This window comes from Eptesicus fuscus, chromosome 17 (assembly GCF_027574615.1).
Source record: "Eptesicus fuscus isolate TK198812 chromosome 17, DD_ASM_mEF_20220401, whole genome shotgun sequence".
Classification (NCBI taxonomy): Eukaryota; Metazoa; Chordata; class Mammalia; order Chiroptera; family Vespertilionidae; genus Eptesicus; species Eptesicus fuscus.
In genome coordinates this window covers 60599979-60624544 of record NC_072489.1, presented here as the reverse complement: position 1 = coordinate 60624544, position 24566 = coordinate 60599979, and the positions used below count along the sequence as shown (strand labels likewise).

The window sequence follows — 24566 nt, the reverse complement described above, 5'->3', positions numbered from 1 at the left end:
ACGGGGCTCCCCAAGGCCATGGAGGGAAGTTCAACTGAGATGGAAAAGCCACAGGGAGGTCTGCAAAGAGGAACACACCACAAATGAACCCTCTGCGGGAAGAAGGGCGTTCGCATCTACAGGTTTAACCAACTCACGGAATACCCGGGCCGGTCTCCCCACACAACTGTCAACAGACAGACAATCAAAGACCACAGAGCAGCCCGAGCCAGTGTGGCTCAGTGGATAGAGCATCGGCCTGTGGACTGAAGGGTCCCAGGTTCGATTCTGGCCAAGGGCACAGGCCTGGGTTGCAGGCTCCATCCCCAGTAGGGGGTGTGCAGGAGGCAGCTGATCGATGATTCTCTCTCATGATTGATGTTTCTCTCTCTATCCCTCCCCCTTTCTCTCTGAAATCAATAAAAATAATTAAAAAAAAAAAAAGACCACAGAGCAGGGCTTCAACAAAAGCTCCCCAGAGTCCCCCAAGAATAACACACGCTTCTTTTCTCAACGGGTGGGTTGAATGTTGGTCAAAACCTCTAACGTCGCTCTAAATTCAAGCTATTAATTTCACTAGTTCACGGGGCACTGCTAAGAGGGCCAGGCTTAGGGGGCCGGCCACCTCCGGTTGCATACAAACAATACACAACCAGAAGACACGCTAGTGGGCAGGGGGTTAAACACCCCACCTCCAGCCATCGGGGCACATCTGGACTCCACCTGTCACCCTCCCCGTGGGTTTTCAGGGGAACACTGCACCCCAGGGGCAAAGGACACCTAACCCCTCCATTCGCGGTACCCCATTCCCGAGAACAGGTTCTGTGGCTGGGGCGGAGGCGCGATATCCGAGGAACTACGTGGAACTTTAAAAATCGTTAGTGCAGACATTTGAAAAGTGGGCTCGGCGTTCTGTTCCTTCCACACCGAACGTCCCTCCACCTCACCACGCAGAGCGCCTGCACGCCCATCCCGCGGGCCACTGCTCGTGGGTCCGGAACAAACCGCACACGGAGGGGCGCCAAACGGGCCGCAGGGAACTCACACCCCAACACGGCCGCCGAGCGCGGGCAGGTGCGTGGCCCGGCCACTCGCGCTCCGGACGGTTCCTCCGGAGACTCAGACCCGCGGGACGCCGCGCAGCTGCCGGCTGCAGGGTCCTCCCCGGCCCGCGCCTCGCCCCGGAGCCGCCGGCGCACACGCGTTCCTCCGCCCCGGCCCGAGCGCCGCTCCGAAGGGGGATTTAAAGTCCTGCTCCCAACTGGCCGGGAGGCGGGCACCCGGGCGGCTGCGCCTCGCCGGGCCCTGGAACCCAGGCCACGGGCGCCCCCCTCGGCCCGAGCCTCCGAGCCTCCGAGCCCCGCCCGACGGCCGCCACCTCGGAGCGCCCCCCAACCCGAGCCTCCGAGCCTCCGAGCCCCGCCCGACGGCCGCCACCTCGGGGCGCCCCCCAACCCGAGCCTCCGAGCCCCGCCCGACGGCCGCCACCTCGGGGCGCCCCCTCCCCCGCACGCCCACCTGTCAGAGCGAGGCCGCCCCCCAAACCCGCCCGACGGCCGCCACTTGGCGCCGCTCCCTCGGGAACGCCGGGCCCCCAGCACCGCGCCCTTCGCACCAGGGCCTGAAAGGGCCCGGGTCGTGACCCCACCGACCCGTCGACCACGCCCGATGCCCTGCTGGGCTGAGTTCCGGGCGGGTCAGCCGCTCGGCCGCCCACCCGGCTCTCCCGTCCCGCCTCTCCCCGCAAGCGTCCTGCTTGGCCGTGTGGCCGCCGGCTCGGACGGCAGCCGGCTCCTTACCGCCTGGCAGCTGCCCCGAGTCACCCCCGCCGCCTTGTACGTCGCCGCTGCCGCCGCCGCCGCCGTCGTCCCCGTCACCGCCGCTGCTGCCGCGGCCGCCGCCATGTTTGGTGCGTCTCCGCTTCCTTCCCGCCCCACTGCTTTCGTCAAATCTCGCGCGAGCAGGGAGCAGCGCCCAGGCGGAAAGGAGAATTGGCTCTCTTGGGGTTCCGTAGTCGGCGGGGGCGGGGCCGAGGGGCGTGGCCAGAGCGCGGTGGGCGGGCGCGGAGTGGGCGGGGCCGGAGGGCGGGGCTGGCCTGCGGCCTGGGGCGCTGGCGAGCGGCCCGGGATTAGAGGAATTCGCTGGCGCTTAGACGCCCGGGCCTGCGGCTGCGATGGAGGTCGCGGCGGTCCGGCTGCTGCGCGGCGGCGCGCTGGTGAGTGCCCCGCGGGGGCGGGGGGCGCGCTGAGAGTCGGGGCGACCTTGGACCCGGCGGCAGAGTCTTCTTTCTAACGGGACGGGGGCGCCCGCCCCTCCGCGGGTCGGTGTCAGACCTTTCCCCGCGGCCGGCCGCGACCTGGGTTCCCGGGGGGCGGGCTGGCAGTGGCCGCGGCTGGGAAGGGGCTGGGGGCTGGCCGGGCTGACGCTCCTTTGGCGGAGCCGGCTCCCTGCGTGGCGTCGGAGGGCCGCGGGGGCGGGGTGCCCTTGCAGCTGTTGGGCCCGGGCCCCCGCGTCTGGGACCTGCGGAGGGAGACCCTGTGCAGAGATGGCACCTCTCCCTCCGGTGCCCCCTCTCCCCAGAGGTTATTTTTTAACCTCCCGCCACCCCCTCCAAAAAGGAAGACGGTTACAGCGGAGCTCCCCTGCCCTCCCCTCCCCTCCCCTCCCGGCCGCGGTCCTGCCCCGCAATGAGACGGGGCCTCGGGGCTGGAGGGTCAGACCCACGGGCCACGAAGAGAGCAACCCCCTGGTCCTCCTCCCGCGGCTGGGGTCTGAGCATCCTCCTGGATGGGCTCCCCTCGCACCCGGAGCCCTTGCCCACCCCGCCCCAGGGGCACCCACCTGTCGCGCCCAGTGCTGCTGGCCGGACCTGCGCACCTGTGGATCCACCGCCCGGCCGCCGGCGCCCGCAGCCCTCTGGCAAGCTGTCCAGACCCCCCCGCCCCCCTCCACACACTGTGCACGCACTTCCGTGTCCTCCGGGGCACCTGGGCCTTGCTGGCTGCTGTTTACTTTTCACCTGTCCTCTTATTTGCTAGAATGAGGTGAAAGTTCTCCAGGCGCAGGCTGCCTGCAGGCAGGACTCTGTCTCATTAAGGGTAATTACAGTTACTTGACGTCTAGGGGCATTAAGAAAATTAGTCAGACAATGTTAGCAAATTGTCCCAAAGAAAAACACGTGGTTATGATATTTGCGTGATACTGCTTTTTTTAATCGTTGTTGAATGGTTTCGCGGAATCGCCTGGGTCTCGCAGCTTGGCTGTTGGGGTCGGGGCCGCTGTTCCTGGAGCACACACAGACGTGCGGCGGCCTGTCCTCGGCCGCTCTCGCCGAATCGGGTAGCTCTCACAGCCGCCCCGTAAGGTCGTCTGACTTCCCAGATGCAGAGCCTGCAGCTGAATACGATGCAGCGGCTCGCTCAGAGTCCCGCAACTAGGGAAACGGGCGGGCAGGTGTCACGCAGATCGGATTCTGCACTTAACCATCCTTCGGGAGGCCGCGCACCTGTTTCGTTTGGATCCGTCGGTTCGGTGGCCGCGTATCGTCCTTCCTCCTTTTGTAGGCGTTGGCGGCGGCTGGGCTGTTGGCACTGGCACCGTGGATAAGAACGGGGCCAGTGGCTTGGGCTCGACCAGGCTCTGTCCCTTCCGAGGGGTATAACCTCGGACGTGCTGCTTCACCTCTGGGTCTTGGCTTCCTGATCCATAAAACGATGGAAAGGACAGTCCCTGTGCCCACAGGTGGCGGTGAAGACTCAACGAATTACATGTGCGCGTGAGGCACTTAAAATAGTGCCCCGCGTGGAGGTAGCTCTCCTTAAATATTCTCTCTCATTCTTGCCAGGTCTGAGTGCTGTGGCAGACACAGTAAGAAAGACCCTGACACTGACCTCTGAGCAGCTTCTCTCTTGCCCGGCCAGGGTGTGGCTCAGTTGGCTGAGTGAGTCCCCGGCACCAGGAGGACCCACCCTGGTTTGATTCCGGTCAGGCCCCAGGCCCCGGTTGCAGGTCAGGCCCCAGGCCCCGGTTGCAGACTCGATCTCCAGCCGGGGGCGTGCAGGAGGCAGCCAATCAGTGTTTCTCATGATGTTTCTATCTCTTCCTCTCTCTGAAATCAATAAAAGCATATTTTTAAAAAATTAAGAAGTTTACCTGTTAGTGGAAAGCTTAGCACTGTACCCACCCGGCCTCACCTCACCCAGGCGGGGCGCCGCCTGCCTGGGGCTCGGAGCAGGGGAGACGCCAGGGCCATCGGGGAGAGGCAGGCCCTCGGAGCTGGGTGTGGCTCTTAGGACGGGCACCTGACCTCGCAGCCGGTGGTTTCAGAACATTTCAGGTGATTTCCGTTCGGTTCATCGTGTCCAGGACTGCCAGCCCCTCCAGCTGCCGGGCGCACGTGGTCTCGCCCCGCCCCGCCATCAGCACCTGTTCGCGCGGGTATTTGGCATCTGGGCTGAGAGCTGCGTGTGGGAAACTTGGACGGGAGTCAGGCCACCCCCCCCCCCCCCGCTGGGGACATGCCCTGCTCCCCACGGTGGGGAGAATGGCATGTGAAGGGAGAGGACATGCTCGGGGCTCAGAGCAGCTCTGGGCACGCTGTAAATGCTCAGGGAGCACCAGCTACTGGCACAGGCGGAAGCCGGCACCACCCACTCCGGCACCACCCACTCCGGGCACCACCCTCTCCGGGTGGGCGTGCCTGCTCCCCGCAATGTGCTGATCAGCTGCGGGGCCTGCAGTTCACAGCAGGTCCTTGGCCTCAGGGAGTTACAGTTTTCAATGGGGACCCGGGCATGAGCGTTAAGAAAGGGGTGACAGGACAGTAGGACACTTGCCATTGCTAAATAAATGTGGGACGGATGTGCTCAGGGGAGTGGCTTAGGGCCTAAGGCTTAGGGAAGTCCGCAGAGGGTGGGGAGTCCAGGCCAAGGGGTGTCAGCCAAGCAGGAGGGACTGCGCTCTGAGAAACCTTCAGCGGGGAGGGCGGAGGGAGGGAGGGCTGCGGGAAGACGGGCGGGTCGGGGCAGTGCTGTCACCGTAAGGGGTAGGCCTGGCTTGTGCCTGCAGCAGCATCGCCCACAGCCCTGGGCTGAGCCCCTCTCCTCACCTCGACGCTGGCGCGTCTTCCTCCCCCTCCCCCCCCCTGGTTCCGGGAAGACCAACCGCCGAGATCTCCGGCTGCCTTAAGATTCTTTCCGCTTCTCTCAGAGGCTTTGCCCTGGAAAACGAAAATTTCACCTTCCACAACTGAACACTGAGTCTCCCTTTATATATTTGTTTTAAATATACTTTTATTGATTTCTGAGAGGAAAAGAGAGAGAGAGAGAGAGAGAGAGAGAGAGAAGCATCATTGATGAGAGAGAATCCTGGATCGGCTGCCTCCTGCATGCCCCCTACTGGGGATGGGGCCGCAACCCAGGCCTGTGCCCTGAACGGGAATCGAACCCTGACCTCCTGGGTCATAGGTGGACGCTCAACCCCTGAGCCAGTCCGGCCACTGTAATCTAAGTTAGAACATCTCAGAATTTTCTCTTTGCCAGAAAACAGGCACCTTAAACATTTACCAGTGGCCGATAGGATGTTGAACTGCTGCAAAGGACACTTGGGGAGATGTGATCAGAATGTTGAACTCATGTTGCCCTTTGACATGGAATTCTTCTTTCCGATGGCGTTGTGCAGGTAGAGTGCGCAGGTGTGGAATAACGTAGGTCAAAGCTGTTCATCAGGCTTTGGGTCCCCCCCCCCCCCATTTTGTTAGCTTAACAATAAGAGGCTGAAGTGAGAAGCAGCAGCGTCTGAGCTGCGACAGAACAGGCGTGCAAGAAGCACTGACTCAGGCGGGAAAGCGGAGGGGCCCGGGGAGGGGGAGTGTTTAGGGGCGAGGGGAGGGGGACAGCTCCCGGCTGGGAGGAAGGAGTTGCTGTGGGTGTTGATGAGCTGAGGAAGGATCTCTATGGGTGTGAATAAACGAACAGGGATTGTCATTGCAAGTGAATCCGCTACCCTGAAGGGGGTGGGGAGAAAGAAATTTTAGAAACAAAGTATTGATCGGTGAAGGGGAGCAACCTTTGCACCCCAATATATGTTTCTGTGGCATAAGGGGGACTTTAGGCCAAGTGGGTTTTTTTAAAAATATATTTTATTGATTTTAGAGAGGAAGGGAGAGGAAGAGAGGGATAGAAACATCAATGATGAGAGAGAATCATTGATTGGCCGCCTCCTGCACGGCCCACACCGGGGATCAAGCCCACAACCCAGGCATGTGCCCTTGGCCGGAATCAAACCTGGGACCTTTCAGTCCGCAGACTGATGCTCTAGCCACTGAGCCACATCAGCTAGGGCTAGGCCGAGTGGTTTTAGGAAAAGCGGATATGGGAGACGTTCTGAAAACCAAGAAGACGGCCTTTGTCAAGGTGGTTTGTGTCTGTCTGCATGGGAATCTGCAGTCCCTCCCGGGGCCGGCCTGCCTTCCCGGCTGGAGGCCTGCGCTGTGAGGGCGAGGAAGGCCACACAAAGATCGGGAGGCCGCTGGGCGGCCTGTCAATGCAGAGGCCTGCAGGCCGGCCGGGACGTGTGGGATGAAAGCTTGTTACCTAGAAGGCGGTCGTGGAGGGGACTCGTCCGAGGCCAAAGGTCAGTGGTCACCTCAGCTGCGCCGCCTGTGGCTGCATCTGGGAGACGGTGCCTTGGGGATGTCAGGGTGACTTCCTTTCCCAACCCCTCGGGGCTCAGTCCCCACCAGACCTTTCCTGGCCTTTGTTGTCTGTTCACTGCCGTTTGCTCTCTCCTGCCCGCCTGTGTGAAATGAGTGTGTCTGTCATTTACCTTCACACGATCCCACCGGGTCCTTCCCCCCTGACCCGCTGGTCGGCAAACTCATCAGTCCACAGAGCCAAATATCAACAGGGCAACGATTGAAATTTCTTTGGAGAGCCACATGTTTTAAACTTAAACTTCTTCTAACGCCACTTCTTCACAATAGACTCGCCCAGGCCGTGGTATTTTGTGGAAGAGCCACACTCAAGGGGCCAGAGAGCCGCCTGTGGCTCGCGAGCCGCGGTTGGCCGCCCACTGCCCTACCCTGTCACCAGTTGATTCCGGGTCACCCTCTGCATTCCCCTCTGAGGCTGATTGTAAATAAGAGGTAAATGGCCATTTCCGAGCGAGCGCTGTCTCACTGTGCTGAGACCTGCTTCCTGGCAGTTGGGCTCACCTAAACTCCGGAACCCGCAGGTGACCGTTGGCGCTGTGTCCCGTGCTCCGCCTCGGTCACCCCGTACCCGGTGCGCCACCCCCACACCTTCCTGCCGTGTCTCCGGTGCTGGCTCCTGCCTTGCTGGCGAGTTACTCCGTGTTCCTGAGCCTCTGCCTGTGTACAGGCCGGGACGTGCCGTTAAACTGGAATTTGTTTTTCTCCTGCTAATCCGTCTCTTATCAACCTGACGTCCAGGCCCGCCGGAAGCACGGAGAAGGGTGGGAGTGTGGCAGTGTGGGGAGAGCTGGGGGGTCCCTGGGCGAGTGGAGGGGGGGCCTGAGACAGAAGACGAAGCAAGACCCAGCGGTTTGGGCCGCTTGCAGCCGCTGGTGATCACAAGACCTTACCCCCCCTCCCCCCCCGCCCCCCGCCAAGGACACCTGAGAACAGAACGCCCGCTGACGTCGCCCTGGCCTGGGAGATCAGAGCAGAGGCCCAACTCTGCCGTTTGTGCCCCTGAGCCCCAGGACAGGTCCATTGGGCGGCGTTGGACAGGAAAGAGCTGCTCGGCGGGCGGAGCGGGAGGGCGACGGAGGGGAGGGATCTCACCCACCAATCAGAGAAGTCCGCTGCCTAGGACTTGCCCGACCAGGTGACCAGATGTGGGTGCATGACCAGGTGCCGGGCGAGAAGCCACCACAATGCAGACGGGGGTTTGGAGCCTGGTCTGATTCCAAGACATCCAGCAGAGGAGCTTTAAAGCTCGGGGCGGGCGGAGGTATAAGCCCCTGGAACCCCCCCCCGCCACACACACACACACACACACACACACACACATACCCCGCACGAGCTCAGACTCCCCGAGGCGCCGCTGTGCTTTCTGCCAGGTGTATCGGAGTCCGCTCATCCGCCTGCTTTGCTGCAGGGCTGCTTTCTGTCACTTGTTAGAATTCCTTCGGAGCGTGACAAGAGCCGAGGAGGGGCACCCCTCCCCCTGACTCTGGGGGGGGGGTGAGGGGGGGCTGTTCAGTAACAGAGGAGAGCTCTTTCTCTGCCCAACACGGGGCGGGGCGGGCTGTGCCTGAGCACCCCACTGACTGACCCACTTCTCGGGCTGTGTCCGCCGCTCGCTCGTGTGCGAGGTGTGAGCAGTGCATCATCCTGCGTAGAGTCAGGTTCTAACGGTCACGGTTACCCTGACCGAGGGGGTGGGCCAGAGTGAACCCTGTTGAGCTCTGGAATGGAATCAAAGGCACACGCACACACCCCTGTCTGCAGGGGAAGGGCTGGGGGGCGCGCACACCCCCCTGTCTGCAGGGAAAGGGCTAGGAGGGGGGCATACAACCCTGTCTGCAGGGGAAGGGCTGGGGGGCGCGCACACCCCTGTCTGCAGGGGAAGGGCTGGGGGGCGCGCACACCCCTGTCTGCAGGGGAAGGGCTGGGGGGCGCGCACACCCCTGTCTGCAGGGGAAGGGCTGGGGGGCGCGCACACCCCTGTCTGCAGGGAAAGGGCTGGGGAGGGGCGCACCCCCCTGTCTGCAGGGGAAGGGCCGGGGCGCACGGGGTGAGGCTATGAAATGGCCCTGCAGGGGAAGCAGACTTATGTTGCAGCATCTCCTGGGGAAAGTGGGGGTGGCTCTCCCTGGGGGTCAGCACCCCTTTGTCATGTGTCTGCCTGGGCCTCGCGTGCTATAAACACCCCCTTGTGCTGACTGCCAAGGAGGAGGTTACAGCTCACACTGTGGCCAAAGTTAATGAGTTTAGCAAAAGATTGACCCGAGCGCTCGGCGGCCGGGATCCCGGCCGGCTCTGTGCCGTGGGTGAGGCGCAGGGCAGGGCAGGAAAGTGTAGGGAGTTTCAAGATGCGTAAACGCGTAGGGTCACAAAGGCAGCAGATGGCGGTGGACGTTGTACCGTAAATTGTGACGGGACGTCGGTGCCTCTGACAGGAGCCCGGCCCAGGAGGGACTGCCGGGACTTTGAAGCAGCCCCGAGCCCAGCAGTGTCCCCGGGCGTCGGACCCGCGTGGGACGTGCGAGTCTGTCCTTCCTTCCGTGGCGGTGGCGTCCGTCACGCCTCCCCACTGCGACTCGCTCCTACGTAGCGAAGGGAAGGAAAGGCTCTTTCCCGTGAGGGGGCGGAGAGGTGTGAGTCTGACCCATCCCAGCCCCGGGGCTTCGGGGCCGTCCACCGGGGTCCCCACCCCCGGGCTTGGTCACCAGTGACCAGTGTCTACCAGCAGCCGCCGCGGTGCAGCAGGGAACAGGCGGGCGGAGCTCTGGAAACGGGGGGGCAGGGGGCGGGGGGGCATGAAGCCCCCTCCACTCAGGAGCACGCGCTGCTCTGCCCGGAGACCGGGGGGAGGGGCAGGGGGTGCTCTGTGGACAAGCGTGTGACGGCTGCGGCCACCACGCCGGGCAGGGGCTCTCGAAAGTCACCGTCGAGCCCGGCCGGCGGGGCTCAGGGGTTGAGCGTTGGCCTGGAACCAGGAGGTCACGGTTCGATTCCCGGTCGGGGCACAGGCCCGGGTTGCAGGCTCATCCCCAGTGAGGGGCTGCAGGAGGCAGCCGATCCGGGATTCTCTCTCCTCCTTGATGTTTCTCCCTCTCCCTCTCCCTTCCTCTCTGACATCAATAAACATATTTTTAAAAAAAATAAACTCTCGCCGAAACCGGTTTGGCTCAGTGGACAGAGCATCGGCCTGTGGACTCAAGGGTCCCAGGTTCGATTCCGGTCAAGGGCATGTACCTTGGTTGCGGGCACATCCCCAGTAGGGGGTGTGCAGGAGGCAGCTGATCGATGTTTCTCTCTCATCGATGTTTCTAACTCTCTATCCCTCTCTCTTCCTCTCTGTAAAAAAATCAATAAAAAATCAATAAAATCAATAAAATATCAAAAAATAAAAAGCCATCTACAGGAGTACTTTATGTGCTTCATAAAAAAAATAAAAATAAAAATAAATAAACTCTCACTCAGCATACAGCCCCGTCTCTTCCGGGAGCTCTTTCCCGCCGACACTGCGTGCCCTCCTCCGTTCTGGTCCAGTGTTCACGGCCCAGCTCTGTCTGGACGAGAAAAACGTTTCATGCAGCTTTGCCCCCAACTACCTGCCTCCTCATTTCCAAACAGAACAAAAGGGGACAGAGGGGTGAATTCACACACTTCCCTTCTCTGCGGCCAGCGGTCCTGTCCCAGTGAAACCGGAGCAGAATCCACGTGCTCCCAGCACAGCCCGGCCGCGATGGGCGGCGTGCGGGGACCGGGCCGTGGCTGCAGCGGGGGCTCCCCCGTTCTCGGGTGTGGGGGGCTCCGCAGGCGCAGCCAGAACCTGGAGGAGGGAGTTTGCGTGACGCAGGCGCGGCCGTGGATCCGGCACCGCTCGGCCCTCCCCACGCCCCGGACGCGTGCCTGGCTGCCCCGTGTGGTCAGCAGCTTCTCGAAGCGCCAGCGCTCGCCTCCCTCTGGACGCCCAGCCCGGGCGGGGCCGGGGCCGGGGCCAAGGCAGCCTCTTCCTCATGAGGAACAACAGGAAAGCACGGATTTCTCTCAGCAGCTTTATCCGGAATAACTTCCCTCCACGAAGCTCAGTCACTGTAAGTGAAGAACATAGTGATGTTCAGCCCCTTGACGGAGCTGTGCGCCCACCCGTCACCCAGAGAGGCTGGGAGCTATTTGTCATCGGCGGCATCCCTGCGCCCTTCACAATTCCTTCTCCTCCCCCTCTTCCTCCTCCCGCTCCTCCTCTTCCCCCTCCTCTTCTTCCCCTTATCTTCCTCTCTCCTCCTCTTCCTCCTCCTCCTCCTCCTCCTCCTCCTCCCCCTCCTCTTCTTCCCCTTCCTCATCTTCCTCTTTCCTCCTCTTCCTCCTCCTCATCTTCCTCTTTCCTCCTCTTCCTCCTCCTCCTCCCCTTCATCCTCCTCCTCCTCTTCCCCTCTTCCTCCTCTTCTTCCTCCTCTTCCTCTTCTTCCCCCTCTTCTTCCCCCTCTTCTCCTCCTCCTCCTCTTCCCCTCCTCCTCCCCCCTCTTCTTCCCCTTCCTCCTCTTCCTCTCTCCTCCTCTTCCTCCTCCTCCTCTTCCTCCTCCTCCTCCCTTCCTCCTCCTCCTCCTCTTCCCCTTCTTCCCCCTCTTCTTCCCCCTCTTCTTCCTCCTCTTCCTCTTCATCCTCTTCCTCCTCCCCCTCCCCCACCCGGCCCCACCCCACCCCAGCAGCCACCTCCCTCCCTCTTCTGGATTTTCATAGATAGAACCACATAATATGTGCACTTCTGTGCCAGCTACCCCTACTTGGCATGTTTTCAGGCTTGGGAAATGACTGATTCCTTGTTTCCTTTACTAAAATTCCGCAAAAGAACAGTGAAAAGGTGTAATAAGCATTAAAATTGGATGGCCTCTTTTTTCAATAAAATGGTAGCAACTCCATTGCTGAGTAGAAGGGCAGGTCGAGGGCTTGGGACATGGCGACAGGGAGCGTGCTAGCCTGGCAGGTCCCGAGGTAACTCACCACCGGACCGCGTCTGTCATGACGACTGAGCGCCACTGACCCCACGGTCCTGGCGGCAAGAGCCATCTCCGCCCTCGGAGCCCTCTCTGCGGCGGGTCCTCGCAGGGTGCCTTCCGTGGCTTCTCACGATCCTCACAGCTCCGAGCAAGCGGGTTCTCCACGCTGTACAGGGGAGGGAACCAGGACAGAGGTGGTAACGGAGGTCAAGGTCACCTGCCCAAGGTCACAGCGTTGTTGGCGATGAGGTGCGAGGGTTCGCAGCCAGTTCTCTGACGCCAGAGCTGCTTTGCTCTCAGGAGTTCTTACTGACATCAGAGAGGAGAAGAGGGCGGGGAGAGAGACATCAATGATGAGAGAACCACGGACCGGCTGCCTCCTGCACCCCCCACTGGGGATGGAGCCCACAACCCGGCCTGTGCCCCGACCGGGAATCGAACCGTGGCCTCCTGGTTCCTAGGCAGACGCTCGACTGAGCCCGCCGGCCGGGCCCGAGCAGCTTCCCCTCACCCTTTCTGTGCTGTGCTCGAGGAAACACACAGGCCGTGGAGTTAAGAATGAGCTGCATCCAGAACGTTCTCTTGGCTGGCCGGTAGAGTTCGCCATCTGCGGATGTGCTCACTCGGAGCAGCTCGTTGCTGGTGAGGGACTTCTGTCCGCGCAGCCACGTTTGCTCTTGTTCCCATGACCGTGAACAAAAAGAAGTTGATGTTCTGACCCATCTCCTACCGTGTGTGCGCACGTGTGCATATGTGTGTACACGTGTGCGTCCCATCTCCATGTGTGTGGTGTGTGTGCGTGGGTGCATATGTGTGGTGTGTGTAGGCATGTACACATGTGCCTGAGTGCTCCCTGCTCAACGGGGACTGTTTTTACAGCTAAGACGAACCTTCCCAGCCTGCCTGCCTTCTTGGAAGAGCCCGCCCCGGGCCCTCCGGTCCTCCCAGTCCCAGGCGCTGCTCAGCCCGGCAGGCGGCGGGCTCCCCGGCGCCCCCCTGCAGACGCTCTCCGAGGAGGAGCTGATGATCCAGAGCGCAGGTGAGCGGCTCCCTGCCCTGGCTGCCCTCGCCGGGTCGGGGCTGCGGCTTGAGGTCCAGGCACGCGGGCGGATCTGTGCATCTGCGTTTGTGAGTGGAATTGTTTGACATGAATTTAAAATTCTTTTTGAAAAAAAGTAATGCACGTCATAGCAATAGAGTCAGACCTGCGGGTGTTGTTTTCCTCTCGCAGCTAGAAAATTTGCCCAGGAACAAGTCGCTCCCTTGGTCTCAACAATGGATGAAAACGCGAAGATGGAGAAGTCAGTGGTACAAGGCCTGTTCCAGCAAGGGGTACGTAACGCACACGTTCCGGGTCCGATGCTGGGCTGCTTTGGGACGACGGAGGGTCTGTAACGACAGCGTCTGAGCTCTGCGGGGAGCGACCGCCTCGGCCTCAGGCCCCGCGTCCTCGCTGCTTCCTCCCGGAGCCCCTCTCCACTTCTCCGGCCACTTCCCTCCCCCTTGCGGCTGTCCCTTCAGCCCAGCTCAGTGTCCCCCCGCTTACAACCGGACGGCAGTGGAGGGGCCAGAGTGTCTGAGAGGAGGGGAGGGCGCTCGCCTGCCACGGTCACCAGCTCCGGGGGGTGAATTGCGTGCACACACCTTCCCTTCCTGGAATGAGGACTCGGACCCGGGCAGCCGCGGGTTCCTGTCCAGGCCGACTACTGAGCGGCGCGGGTCCCGGGAAGCCCGGCCGCTGGGTCTGGCCGGTCCAGCTGGGCTGGGAAGCGCCGCCGGCTGTGTCCGCTGTGGCAGACCCGGCGGCACGGCCCCTGGAGGCCGAGGAGCCGGGCAGCTCCTGGCGGGGGAGGCCGTGCCGAGGGAGAGAGACGTCGCCACGAGCAGGTCCCCTCAGTTCCTCCTCACGGGACACCGGCGGGAAGGGGCCGCGCTCAGCCCACCGCCCGCCCCGCAGCCGGAGCGGTGCCGTCAGGGGGTGTGGCAGGTTCCCGCGCCCCTTCCTGGTCTCCGCAGCTTCTTCCCCGGGGGGTGGCTTTAGGTGACAGGTGGAAGCAGGCAGCGTGGCGGGTAGTTACGTCGCCCTCTCAGATGCGTGTGGTCAATTTCACGTGCGTGGACATAACGGCATCCACACGACACGTAAAGCGGAAGGTGCGTGCTCACAGCTCGCCTGTGACTTGTTCTTGCGAGAACGGCTGCCTGCTGAGCGCCCGCTCCCCCGCAGTTCATGGCCGTGGACGTGGACGCCAAGTACGGAGGGACCGGGGCCGCCTTCTTCTCCGTCGTGCTGGTGGTGGAGGAGCTGGCCAAGGTGGACGCGTCCGTGGCTCTGGTCTGCGACATCCAGAACACGGTGGTGAACGGGCTGCTGCGGAAGCACGGGACGGAGGAGCAGAAGGCCGCCTACCTGCGCCAGCTGGCCACGGCCAAGGTGAGGGCCGCGGGGGCGGGGCTTCCGTGCCCGGTTTCTGGGCGGACGTGGCCGTGCGTGGCGTGTCTGCTCCAGGCCCGGAAGCGCGACCGGCAAAGCCCCTGGTGCGTTCTCGCCGCTAGAAACACACTCTGCCTCTCGCTTCCACTGGGAAATCGAGAGGATAATCGTGTGACAATGGAGTTACTGTTTTTGACCCGATGATATTTGTGGTGCCCTCACTGGAGGTGTCACGTCCCTCGCGCTGTCTTTCTCCTGGAGTCGAGCCGATTCACTGACACTTAGCACTGGACGTGCGTGCTGGGCCCCGGCCTGCCTCAGACGGGGGAAGGGGTGGGAGGTCGGGAAATACTGCCGTCAGGGCGCCGACTCGGCCCTGGGACGAGCAGGTGGATAGCGTGGCCGCCCGGCCGAGGAGGGTGTGTGCTGGCCGTGAGCGTGTCCTGCGGAGTGTGAGCCGCGAGCGTGTCCTGCGGAGTGTGAGCCGCGAGCGTGTCCTGCGGAGTGTGAGCCGCGAACGACCCTCGTGTCCCCGCAGGTGGGGAGCTTCTGCCTCTCGGAGGCCGGGGCCGGCAGCGACTCGTTCGCCTTGAAGACCAGAGCCGAGAAGAAGGGGGGCCACTACGTCCTCAGCGGGTCCAAGATGTGGATCAGCAGCGCCCGGGAGGCGGAGCTCTTCCTGGTGATGGCCAACGCGGACCCAGGCGCGGTCAGTCCCCAGCACCCGCCTTCCCGCCCTCTCTCCGCCCGCGCCCCGCCCCCCAGGCCTGTCCTGGCGTCTGCCTCCTCGGCACTGGCAGGTGCGTGCCCGCCTCCCTCGCAGCACCGCCTCCTGGTGCCGACGCAGGTGTGTGCCCCGGGCCGCCACCTCCACGTCGTCTCACTTCCCATTCCCGATGTAACGGTGAGACAGCCGAGGACCGTTTAGTTCATTTCGTTTTAAGATTATCTTGTTCATTGGGAAATAGACAAACAGCAAAATAAATACACTTTAGCTTTTGTCTTTTCTCCAATGTGACATTTAATGGGATTAAATTTTAAGACGTTTTTAATGAAATTGAAGATGAAGCGTGGAGTCCCCGTGATCACGTGATTCTGTAACTGGATCATGGAAAAGCCCCCCCGGGTTCGGAGGCAGGAGGAGGCGAGGCTGTGAGACTGAGCCCAGGCCTCTCTCCTCGCGCCTCGCGTCTCGCTAAAGGTCCTGCCGCCTGCACTGGGGAGGAGGGTCTCCGCAGCCCAGTGTGCTCACACCCCGCCTCCCCCAGGGGTACCGAGGGATCACCTGCTTCCTGGTCGACCGGGACACAGAGGGCTTCCATGTGGGCAAAGCGGAGAACAAGCTGGGCATCCGGGCCTCGTCCACCTGCCCGCTCACCCTCGAGGACGTCAAGGTGGGTGCCTGCTCCAGCGCGTGGGCGGGTGCGGGGCGGCCCCCCCCAACCGCACGAGACAGGTGTGCAAGGACCAGGGCGTGCTCGGGGCATCATGATCACTGCGCTCTCCGGAGGGGCTGGCTGCCCGCAGCTCCGTTTATCCGTTTATCCGCGATGCTTGTGGCCGGGCGCAGGCAGGAGCCCGTGCGGGGACAGTGAAGGCCACAAGGGGGGGGTGTTGCTCAGGGAGATGGAGAGCCCCGGGCAGCGCCCCGCAGTTCTGAGCTGAGTCGTTTAAAAATGAGGGTCAGACGAGAGAGAGAGAGAGAGAGAGAGAGAGAGAGAGAGAGAGAGAGAGAGAGGCCGTGGGGGTGGACTTTAGAGAGAGAGAGGCCGTGGGGGTGGGCTTTAGAGAGAGAGAGAGAGAGGCCGTGGGGGTGGACTTTAGAGAGAGAGGCCGTGGGGGTGGACTTTAGAGAGAGAGAGGCCGTGGGGGTGGGCTTTAGAGAGAGAGAGAGAGAGGCCGTGGGGGTGGACTTTAGAGAGCGAGAGGGGCCGTGGGGGTGGACTTTAGAGAGAGGCCGTGGGGGTGGACTTTAGAGAGAGAGAGAGAGGCCGTGGGGGTGGACTTTAGAGAGAGAGAGAGAGGCCGTGGGGGTGGACTTTAGAGAGAGGGGCCGTGGGGGTGGACTTTAGAGAGAGGGGCCGTGGGGGTGGACTTTAGAGAGAGAGAGAGAGGCCGTGAGGGTGGACTTTAGAGAGAGAGAGGCTGTGAGGGTGGGCTTTAGAGAGAGAGAGAGAGGCCGTGAGGGTGGACTTTAGAGAGAGAGAGGCTGTGAGGGTGGGCTTTAGAGAGAGAGAGAGAGGGGCCGTGGGGGTGGGCTTTAGAGAGAGAGAGAGGGGCCGTGGGGGTGGACTTTAGAGAGAGGCCGTGGGGGTGGACTTTAGAGAGAGAGAGGCCGTGGGGGTGGACTTTAGAGAGAGAGAGGCCGTGGGGGTGGACTTTAGAGAGAGAGAGGCCGTGGGGGTGGGCTTTAGAGAGAGAGAGAGAGAGGCCGTGGGGGTGGACTTTAGAGAGCGAGAGGGGCCGTGGGGGTGGGCTTGAGAGGGGCCGGCGGGGCGGGTTCTCTGCTGCTCACACCGGGACTCGCCCGGCTCACGGCTGCGCCCGGACTGGCCTGCAGCTGCTGGGGCCTCACGCCGCCTCCTTCCTCCTGCTTCCCTCTCCTCTCTCCGTCTCCCCGCTGTCCGCACCCTGAAGCCGAGTGCCCTGTGGCTGTTTCTGGTGTGGCCTTTGGAAGTGATGAGTGAACACGACCCCCTCCCCTCCCCTCCTCTCCAGGCGCCCGTGCACGTGCTCAGGTGTGTGCTTAGGGGTGACGGCCTCCACGGGAGCCCCCGCCGAGCGTCCGCAGGGAGTCCGTGTTCTCTGTGACTCCGTGTCACTCACACGGGGCCCCGCGGACAGGAGCTGGGCGCCTCGTTCCTTCGTGCTGTGGAGGGGCTGTATGCGACCCCTCCTCTGACGCATTCGTCACCGGCAGGTGCCGGCAGGGGTCGTCCCTCCCAGAGCCGTGCGGGGAGCCATTCACGCGGGACGCAGCGGGGCGAGCACTGTGCTGGCTCACGTTGCAGTAGATGTGCGTTAAGAGGAAAAAACCAGCCGGGCCGGGAGGCTCAGTGGTTGAGCATGACCCACGAACGGGAGGTCACGTTCGATTTCCGGTCAGGGCACAGGCCCGGTGGGGGGCGGGCCAAGGAGCGGCCGTCAGGAGGCAGCCAATCAGTGATTCTCATCATTAACGTTTCTATTCCTCTCTCTCTCCCTTCCTCTCTGAAATCAACAAAAACATTTTTATTTTTGCACGCTGGCCCACGCGCCCCACACCCACGCGCCCCCACTCATGCGCGCACCTCCCACCCGCAGGGCCAGCGCCAGCCAGGACCCCGCTATTTGGGCGCACACATGCGTGTGCGCCTCTGGCCTAGCTTTTTCTCCAGGTGCATTTTGTATTGTGACACTTTGTTTTTAAAAAAATACATTTTATTGATTTTTTACAGAGAGGAAGGGAGAGGGATAGAGAGTTAGAAACATCGATGAGAGAGAAACATCGATCAGCTGCCTCCTGCACATCCCCCACTGGGGATGTGCCCGCAACCAAGATACATGCCCTTGACCGGAATTGAACCTGGGACCCTTCAGTCCGCAGGCCGACGCTCCATCCACTGAGCCACACCGGTCAGGGCTATTGTGACACTTCATACTTTTTCAATAAACATGACGCCTGAGCCCTCGGTGCTGCCTTCCTTCCCGGAGACTCAGCGTGCCAACAAAAACAATTTTTAAATATATTTTTATTGATTTCAGAGAGGAAGGGAGAGGGAGAGATAGAAACATCAATGATGAGAGGAATCATGGATCGGCTGACTGCTGCACGCTCCCTACTGGGGATCAAGCCTGCAACCCAGGCATGTGCCCTGACCTGGAATCAAACCAGGGACCCTTCAGTCTGTAGGCCGATGCTCTATCCACTGAGCCAAAACAGCTAGGGCAATATTAAAAACATATATATATATATACATACACACACATACACATATATAATTAAAATGAGTTATGTTGAATTAAACTAAGAAATAACTGCTGTTTTCCCAGGTTCCAGAAGCCAATGTCCTGGGGCAGGTTGGCCACGGCTACAAGTACGCCATCGGGAGCCTCAATGAAGGGAGAATAGGAATCGCTGCTCAGGTGGGTCGCGTCGTGCCCTCTCCCGCTCTGTCCCGGGCGGGTCAGTGAACACGCGGGAAGGGGAAATGCAGTGCAGCCAGCAAGCAGGGAGGCGTGCGGACACGGGCGCCCCGCCTCCAGGCCCGCGGGCTCCGGGCTCCGGGTCGGAGTGTCCTGAGGACCCCGCAGTGGGCTCAGCTGGCCGCTTCCTGCGTCAGAACGTGGCCGTTTCCGGCGCCTGCGTCGATAGCTTCCAGCCTGTGATAGTAGGTGCAGCGTTCTACTTGAAGCCCAGCTTCTAGAGCGTGGAATGCACCTGCGAGAAAGCTCTGCGTTAAGAAGAAGTGGTTTTGAACTCGGTAGTGAAAGTCTAATCGATAGGTAGTGACATGGTAGCTCTTAGCTTTGCGTGTGAATTCAGGTGATTTGTGTGTGGGAGACACTCGACATAGAGTGGCTACATTGGATCGATGTGTAGGGTGAGAACCGTCCAATTACCATATTTGCCCTTTGCCTTGCATATTACGTTTCTATTAAGTGATATCAGTTATTTCTCAGTTAAGAAAATGAATAAAGCCTTTGGTTTTATTATAAATTACATCATTTTTGTAGGATACATTTATTTACATTTAATCAGTGAATATCTGGAATTCAAAAACGGAAGAGCTTTTAGATATTGAAGATGTGATACGGATACCAGCTGTTGGATTACTTAAATGTTGTGGCATTACTCGAGATTATTTTCACCGCTGTTAGGTTTGCTAACAGAATATTCTTAAATCGTAACGCTTACCTCCCCGCAGAACTGGGCAGCATCTTATTGGAGTCCAGGTCAGGGAGCGCTGCTCCTCGGCTGATACCGCGGCGCCTCGTAGGGACCGAGGCCCGGGAACGGGTCTGGAGGGGTCCGTCCTCGACCCTCTGCAGCCGCAGAGAACTCAGACCTCAGGGCTTGCAGGGAAAGCATTTCACAGGGGGGCCTGTGTTAGCGGACAGCGGCCGTTTCAGTTTTCACTCCGACAGAAAACTCTGCTCTGAGGTGAAATGAACGTCAGTCCCAGGGCGATGGCGCCATCGGAGTGAGAGCGGAGCGCAGGGAGCCGCGCCCTTCCCCTGGTTCTCTGGAGTTTGGTTCGTTTGCTTTGCCCTTTAATTTTAGCACGATCCTCTGTCCCCAGAAAGCTCAGCGTAAAAGGCTGGAGGGAAAGGTGATGAGTTCTAATGAATCACGATGTTTGAGGGCATTTCCCCCAAAGCTTAACCTACCGACTCGCTCCGTTCCTGACCCTGCGTGGCGTGCCGTGCTTACATGTGACTTAATGACGCCGTAACGGTGGGTTCCGGGGCCGTTCGGTAGATGCGGAGCTTGGTTAGCAAGGAGGATCCGCAGCTGGGCCGGCCCCCGTGCTGGGTGTTCCTCCCGGGGGTGAGCCTCGGTCTTCCCACCTGCTCCCGAGTTCTCGGCTCCAGCTCTGCACTCCGCCCGTGCGGGGGTCCGACGCCCCGGCTGGCCACACGGCCCTGCCCAGGTTCGGGCTCTCACAATAGGAAATTCTGATCTTCTTCCCGCAGATGCTGGGACTGGCCCAAGGCTGTTTTGACTACACCATCCCGTACATTAAAGAAAGGATGCAGTTTGGCAAAAGACTATTTGACTTTCAGGTATACAACCCTTAGCGTCTTCTCCTGTGCGGGTGCCAGACTCGCCTGCCTTCCCGCTATTGAAGAGGGGGTGCAAGGCCGTGGGGGACCCTCGGATTCCAGTGGGAGAGGGAGGGGCACTGGTATGTCTGGGAGAGCCTGAGAGCCGGCTCCGCACAGCTTCCTAAGCTCCAGGACACGGGTGTGCCGTCACTCCCCGGGCTAAGTCCTGGTCCTCGGTGTTCCTGGCGTCAGGCCTGAGACAAGGCCCCGCACCTCGGGGCTCCGGCGGCCTCGTCTGTCAGGTCACGATGAGGCCCCGTCCTCAGACGTGGAAGGTGCCGGCGCAGAGGGGTCTGACAGTGTTCAGTGACTGACAGTTGAGAGGCCGGAGCCGCGCAGGATCCTCTGGACACTTGGAGACTCGCTCTGTCTGACCCGCCCCTTCCACGGGCGCACTCGGCACAGAAAGTGCCAGAGAGATGCTCCCCGTCCCCTGTGGGTGGCACTGGCCTGGCCCCGGGGCCCGGCTCTCAGAGCTCCCGGCAGCCAGGGGATTGGTTGGGGCGGATATCATCTTCCTCTCCAGCCAGGACCGCCCTCAGCAGGTCTTAGCAGGTTGGAGGCTGGAGGGCAGCTTACGGAGCTTAGCCAGCTCATCGCCAGCGATGCAGAGGGATTACTGCGCGGTCTGCGTAATCCCCGTGAGCTCGGGCCTGCTGCATCCCTCGGGGTGCGTAGCAGCCAGGCATCATGCAAGCACATGCACTGCACGCGTGCAGAGGCCCCGGGCTGGAGTGCACAGTCAGGTCCAGGTCTGCAAAGTGGGAGCACGGCAGGCCTGCCCGGGTCCCCACAGTCACGTGACCACCGCCATCCTCTACATGGAGGCTGAGTTCCCAGGGTCCCTGCAGTCACGTGACCACTGCCATCCTCTACTTGGAGGCTGAGTTCCCAGGGTCCCCACAGTCACATGACCACCGCCATCTACTTGGAGGCTGAGTTCCCAGGGTCCCCGCAGTCACGTGACCACTGCCATCCTCTGCACGGAGACTGAGTTCCCAGGGTCCCTGCAGTCACGTGACCATTGCCATCCTCTACATGGAGGCTGAGTTCCCAGGGTCCCTGCAGTCACGTGACCACTGCCATCCTCTACTTGGAGGCTGAGTTCCCAGGGTCCCTGCAGTCACGTGACCACTGCCATCCTCTACTTGGAGGCTGAGTTCCCAGGGTCCCTGCAGTCACGTGACCACTGCCATCCTCTACATGGAGGCTGAGTTCCCAGGGTCCCTGCAGTCACGTGACCACTGCCATCCTCTACATGGAGGCTGAGTTCCCAGGGTCCCTGCAGTTACGTGACCACTGCCATCCTCTACTTGGAGGCTGAGTTCCCAGGGTCCCCGCAGTCACGTGACCACCGCCATCCTCTACATGGAGGCTGAGTTCCCAGGGTCCCCGCAGTCACGTGACCACTGCCATCCTCTACATGGAGGCTGAGTTCCCAGGGTCCCTGCAGTCACGTGACCACTGCCATCCTCTACTTGGAGGCTGAGTTCCCAGGGTCCCCGCAGTCACGTGACCACTGCCATCCTCTACATGGAGGCTGAGTTCCCAGGGTCCCTGCAGTCACGTGACCACCGCCATCTACTTGGAGGCTGAGTTCCCAGGGTCCCCGCAGTCACGTGACCACCGCCATCCTCTACATGGAGAGCGAGTTCCTAGGGCCAGGCAGGTGGTATCAGAATTACAGGGTCTGTGGTCCCAGCTTCTGGTCAGATGGTCACTGTATGGTCCTCGAGGCCTTGCTCAGAGCCAGCCGCCACCGGACAGCAGCAGAGGGCCAGGCGCGGGGCAGGGTTGAGGGAGGCTTGGTCCCCTCGGCACACGGGAGGCGGCGTACTGTGGACGCCGGGGAGGGAGGAAGGGCCAGGGCGACATTTCTAAAGATGCTTCTTAGAAAACTTGGGAGTCTGGTCATGAGAAGCAGCGCTGTTAGCTTTACGTCTGCGTGAAGCCTGGATGCCCCTTGGTCGGTTTTAAGAGCTTGACTCCCATCAGAGCAATTGGCTTGGCTCCGCCTGCGATGCGTCGCTCTCCTCCAGACCACGGGCTCCCGGAGGGAGGGACCGGCTGCAGAATCACGTGTTCTTCATTCGAGCAAATGAAAGTATATATTCAAAGCTTGCTTTTTTGGAACTTGGTTTAACCTCCACTTGAACATAAAAAGGGTTGAAAATAATTATTAAATAGAAGTCGAACTTTTCAAGTTAACTTGGTGGTCATTAATTTTGTCAACCTTGACAGTGTCACAGAATTACGTGAACTTGGAAAACTTGTTAAGCAGCACGTGCCGTGCAGGTGGCAGGCTCTGAAGTGTTTTTACAAAGCGAGTGTGGAGCTCGGGGGTGTGTGAGCCTGTCGCCCATCGGCGGGACGTGGGCGCCGTCTCTGACGTGGCCTCCCGTGCAGGGGCTGCAGCACCAGGTGGCCCAGGTGGCCACGCAGCTGGAGGCGGCGCGGCTGCTGACCTACAACGCCGCGCGGCTGGTGGAGGCGGGGAAGCCGTTCATCAAGGAGGCGGCCATGGCCAAGTACTACGCGTCCGAGGTGCGTGCTGCTGCTGCCGCCGCTTCAAACGTAATGCAAACGCCGGCGCTTCGCAGAAAAGGGCTTCAATTCTGTGAGGTCCCGAGTGCCCGGGGTCCCACCTGGAAGCCATGGCCCCAATTCAGGTGGGAGGGCCCGTCAGCCCCAAATGGGCCGCATCCGAGTGCTGGCGCCGCCCCCATGGTTCCACGTCGGTGCGAGTGAATGCCATGGAGATGAGGGGAAATGGAAACACCTAGAAGGGGCCACCCGTGTATGCGCTCTGTTCACACAGACCTGTTCCGTGTTGTACAGACGTGTTCCGTGTTACACAGACATGTACCTTGTTACACAGACGTGTTCCGTGTTACACAGACATGTACCTTGTTACACAGACGTGTTCCGTGTTACACAGACATGTACCTTGTTACACAGACGTGTTCCGTGTTACACAGACGAGCTCCATGTCACACAGACGTGTTCCATGTTACACAGACATGTACCTTGTTACACAGACGTGTTCCGTGTCACACAGACATGTACCTTGTCACACAGACGTGTTCCGTGTTACACAGACATGTACCTTGTCACACAGACGTGTTCCGTGTTACACAGACATGTACCTTGTCACACAGACGTGTTCCGTGTTACACAGACATGTACCTCGTTACACAGACGTGTTCCGTGTCACACAGACATGTTCCGTGTTGTACAGACGTGTTCCGTGTTACACAGACATGTACCTTGTTACACAGACGTGTTCCGTGTTACACAGACATGTACCTTGTCACACAGACGTGTTCCGTGTTACACAGACATGTACCTTGTTACACAGACGTGTTCCGTGTTACACAGACGCGGACTGAGAACCCGGCCAAGGCCTCAGCAGTTTGTCCTCCTCCCGTAGCCTCACGTGGTCCTGGAACCCTTCGTTCCGTTAGCTCCCGTCTCCGCCTCCCCGAGGGCCAGACTCCCAGACCCCGCGTCGACGCCGCCCGCGGCCCACGCGGCACGGGGTGGGGGGGAGGGTCTCACAGGCCCTGTTGTGGGGCAGGTCGCGGGGCTGACGACCAGCAGGTGCATCGACTGGATGGGCGGCGTGGGCTACACCAGGAGCTGCCCCGTGGAGAAGTACTTCCGAGACGCCAAGATCGGTAAGGGCGGCCCGTCCGCTGGCCGCTCGCCCTGCTGCTGCCTCCTGGGTGTGCGGGCCGCGGCGGCGGGTGCTGTGCCTGCGCCCGGGGTGTGGGGGGGGGCTCTCCTCTGGCTGGGCTTTCCCTCAGAACCGGGTTCGTACGTCCTGTTGAGAACGTCAGGCTGCCTTTGTCGACGCCTCGGCAGCCCTTTGAGTCACACCGCAGCCGCTCCGCTGCCCTGGCGGCGGCTCCGTGTGGGAGCGTCGCCCGTCACCAAACGGCTGAGGCCCAGCCCCCGGGCAGGGCACAAGGGGGGGGGGCACGTATGGCAGACCACCGACCTGTGTCCCCCCCCACTCACTGAAGGTCAAGGAGAAAACATACCCTCGGGTGAGGATGTTTAAAAATCTGCCTTTCCTTTTACTGAAAAGGTTAGTATTTGGGCTTGGTTAGTGCCTACGAGCCTGAGCCGAGGCCGTGTCCCAGGCGGAGGGCAGAGGCCGCCCGAGGCCCTGGCGCTTCTGCGCTGCCGGCTCAGGACGAGCTCCTCGGCCGCGCCCTGCGATGCGGGTTCTGGAACCAGAGTCTCACTCGCAGGCGGAAGCCATGGTCTCGCAGGCACAGCCGCTCCCCCGGGCGGCGTGTTGGGGACGCCGAGCGCAGCGCGCAGCGGGGCAGGGTCTGTGAGCTGTGCCGTCCACCCCGCTGAGTCCTCATGCCCGTCCCTGTGTTTCAGGTACCATATACGAGGGCGCGTCCAACATCCAGCTCAACACCATCGGGAAGCACCTGGACGCGCAGTACTGAGGGGCCGCGGGCCGTGGGAACTCGGGGTCGGTGCCTTCTGGGCAGCGGCAGCGGCTGATGGAGTTGTGGCCGTGGGTCTCGGCCGACTTCTCTGTGCTGCCTCCCAGCTCTGCCCCGCGTGCACGGGAACCGTTTCAATCTGGGAAGAAACGCTCCCCTCTCTTCTCGGAACTTCTCCACGTCCTGAG

The 24566-nt window shown here is 61.2% G+C and overlaps 1 protein-coding gene across 2 annotated transcripts; it reads left to right on the top strand.

Annotated features, from left to right (window-relative positions):
* The first annotated feature begins 2081 nt into the window (after positions 1-2081).
* Positions 2082-24429, top strand: ACADSB (acyl-CoA dehydrogenase short/branched chain). Of its 2 annotated transcripts, XM_028132112.2 has the most exons (11): positions 2084-2194; positions 12550-12709; positions 12902-13002; positions 13898-14104; positions 14643-14813; positions 15373-15498; positions 18137-18229; positions 19781-19870; positions 22319-22456; positions 23490-23589; positions 24308-24429. In XM_028132112.2, exons 1-11 carry the CDS (start codon positions 2153-2155, stop codon positions 24376-24378), a joined length of 1299 nt encoding a protein of 432 aa, XP_027987913.1. In that variant the 5' UTR covers positions 2084-2152; the 3' UTR covers positions 24379-24429. The 2 variants fall into 2 exon arrangements, with proteins under 2 accessions (XP_054585078.1, XP_027987913.1); XM_054729103.1 differs by lacking the exon at positions 19781-19870 and having other exon boundaries at positions 2082-2194.
* Positions 24430-24566: the final 137 nt, after the last annotated feature.

Bases quoted from the DNA above. Each gene is read 5' to 3' on its own strand.
- ACADSB (XM_028132112.2), top strand. From the start codon at position 2,153: ATGGAGGTCGCGGCGGTCCGGCTGCTGCGCGGCGGCGCGCTG. The intron at 12,710-12,901 runs GTGAGCGGCTCC...TTCCTCTCGCAG, and splicing joins GCTGATGATCCAGAGCGCAG to CTAGAAAATTTGCCCAGGAA. The intron at 22,457-23,489 runs GTGCGTGCTGCT...GTTGTGGGGCAG, and splicing joins CCAAGTACTACGCGTCCGAG to GTCGCGGGGCTGACGACCAG.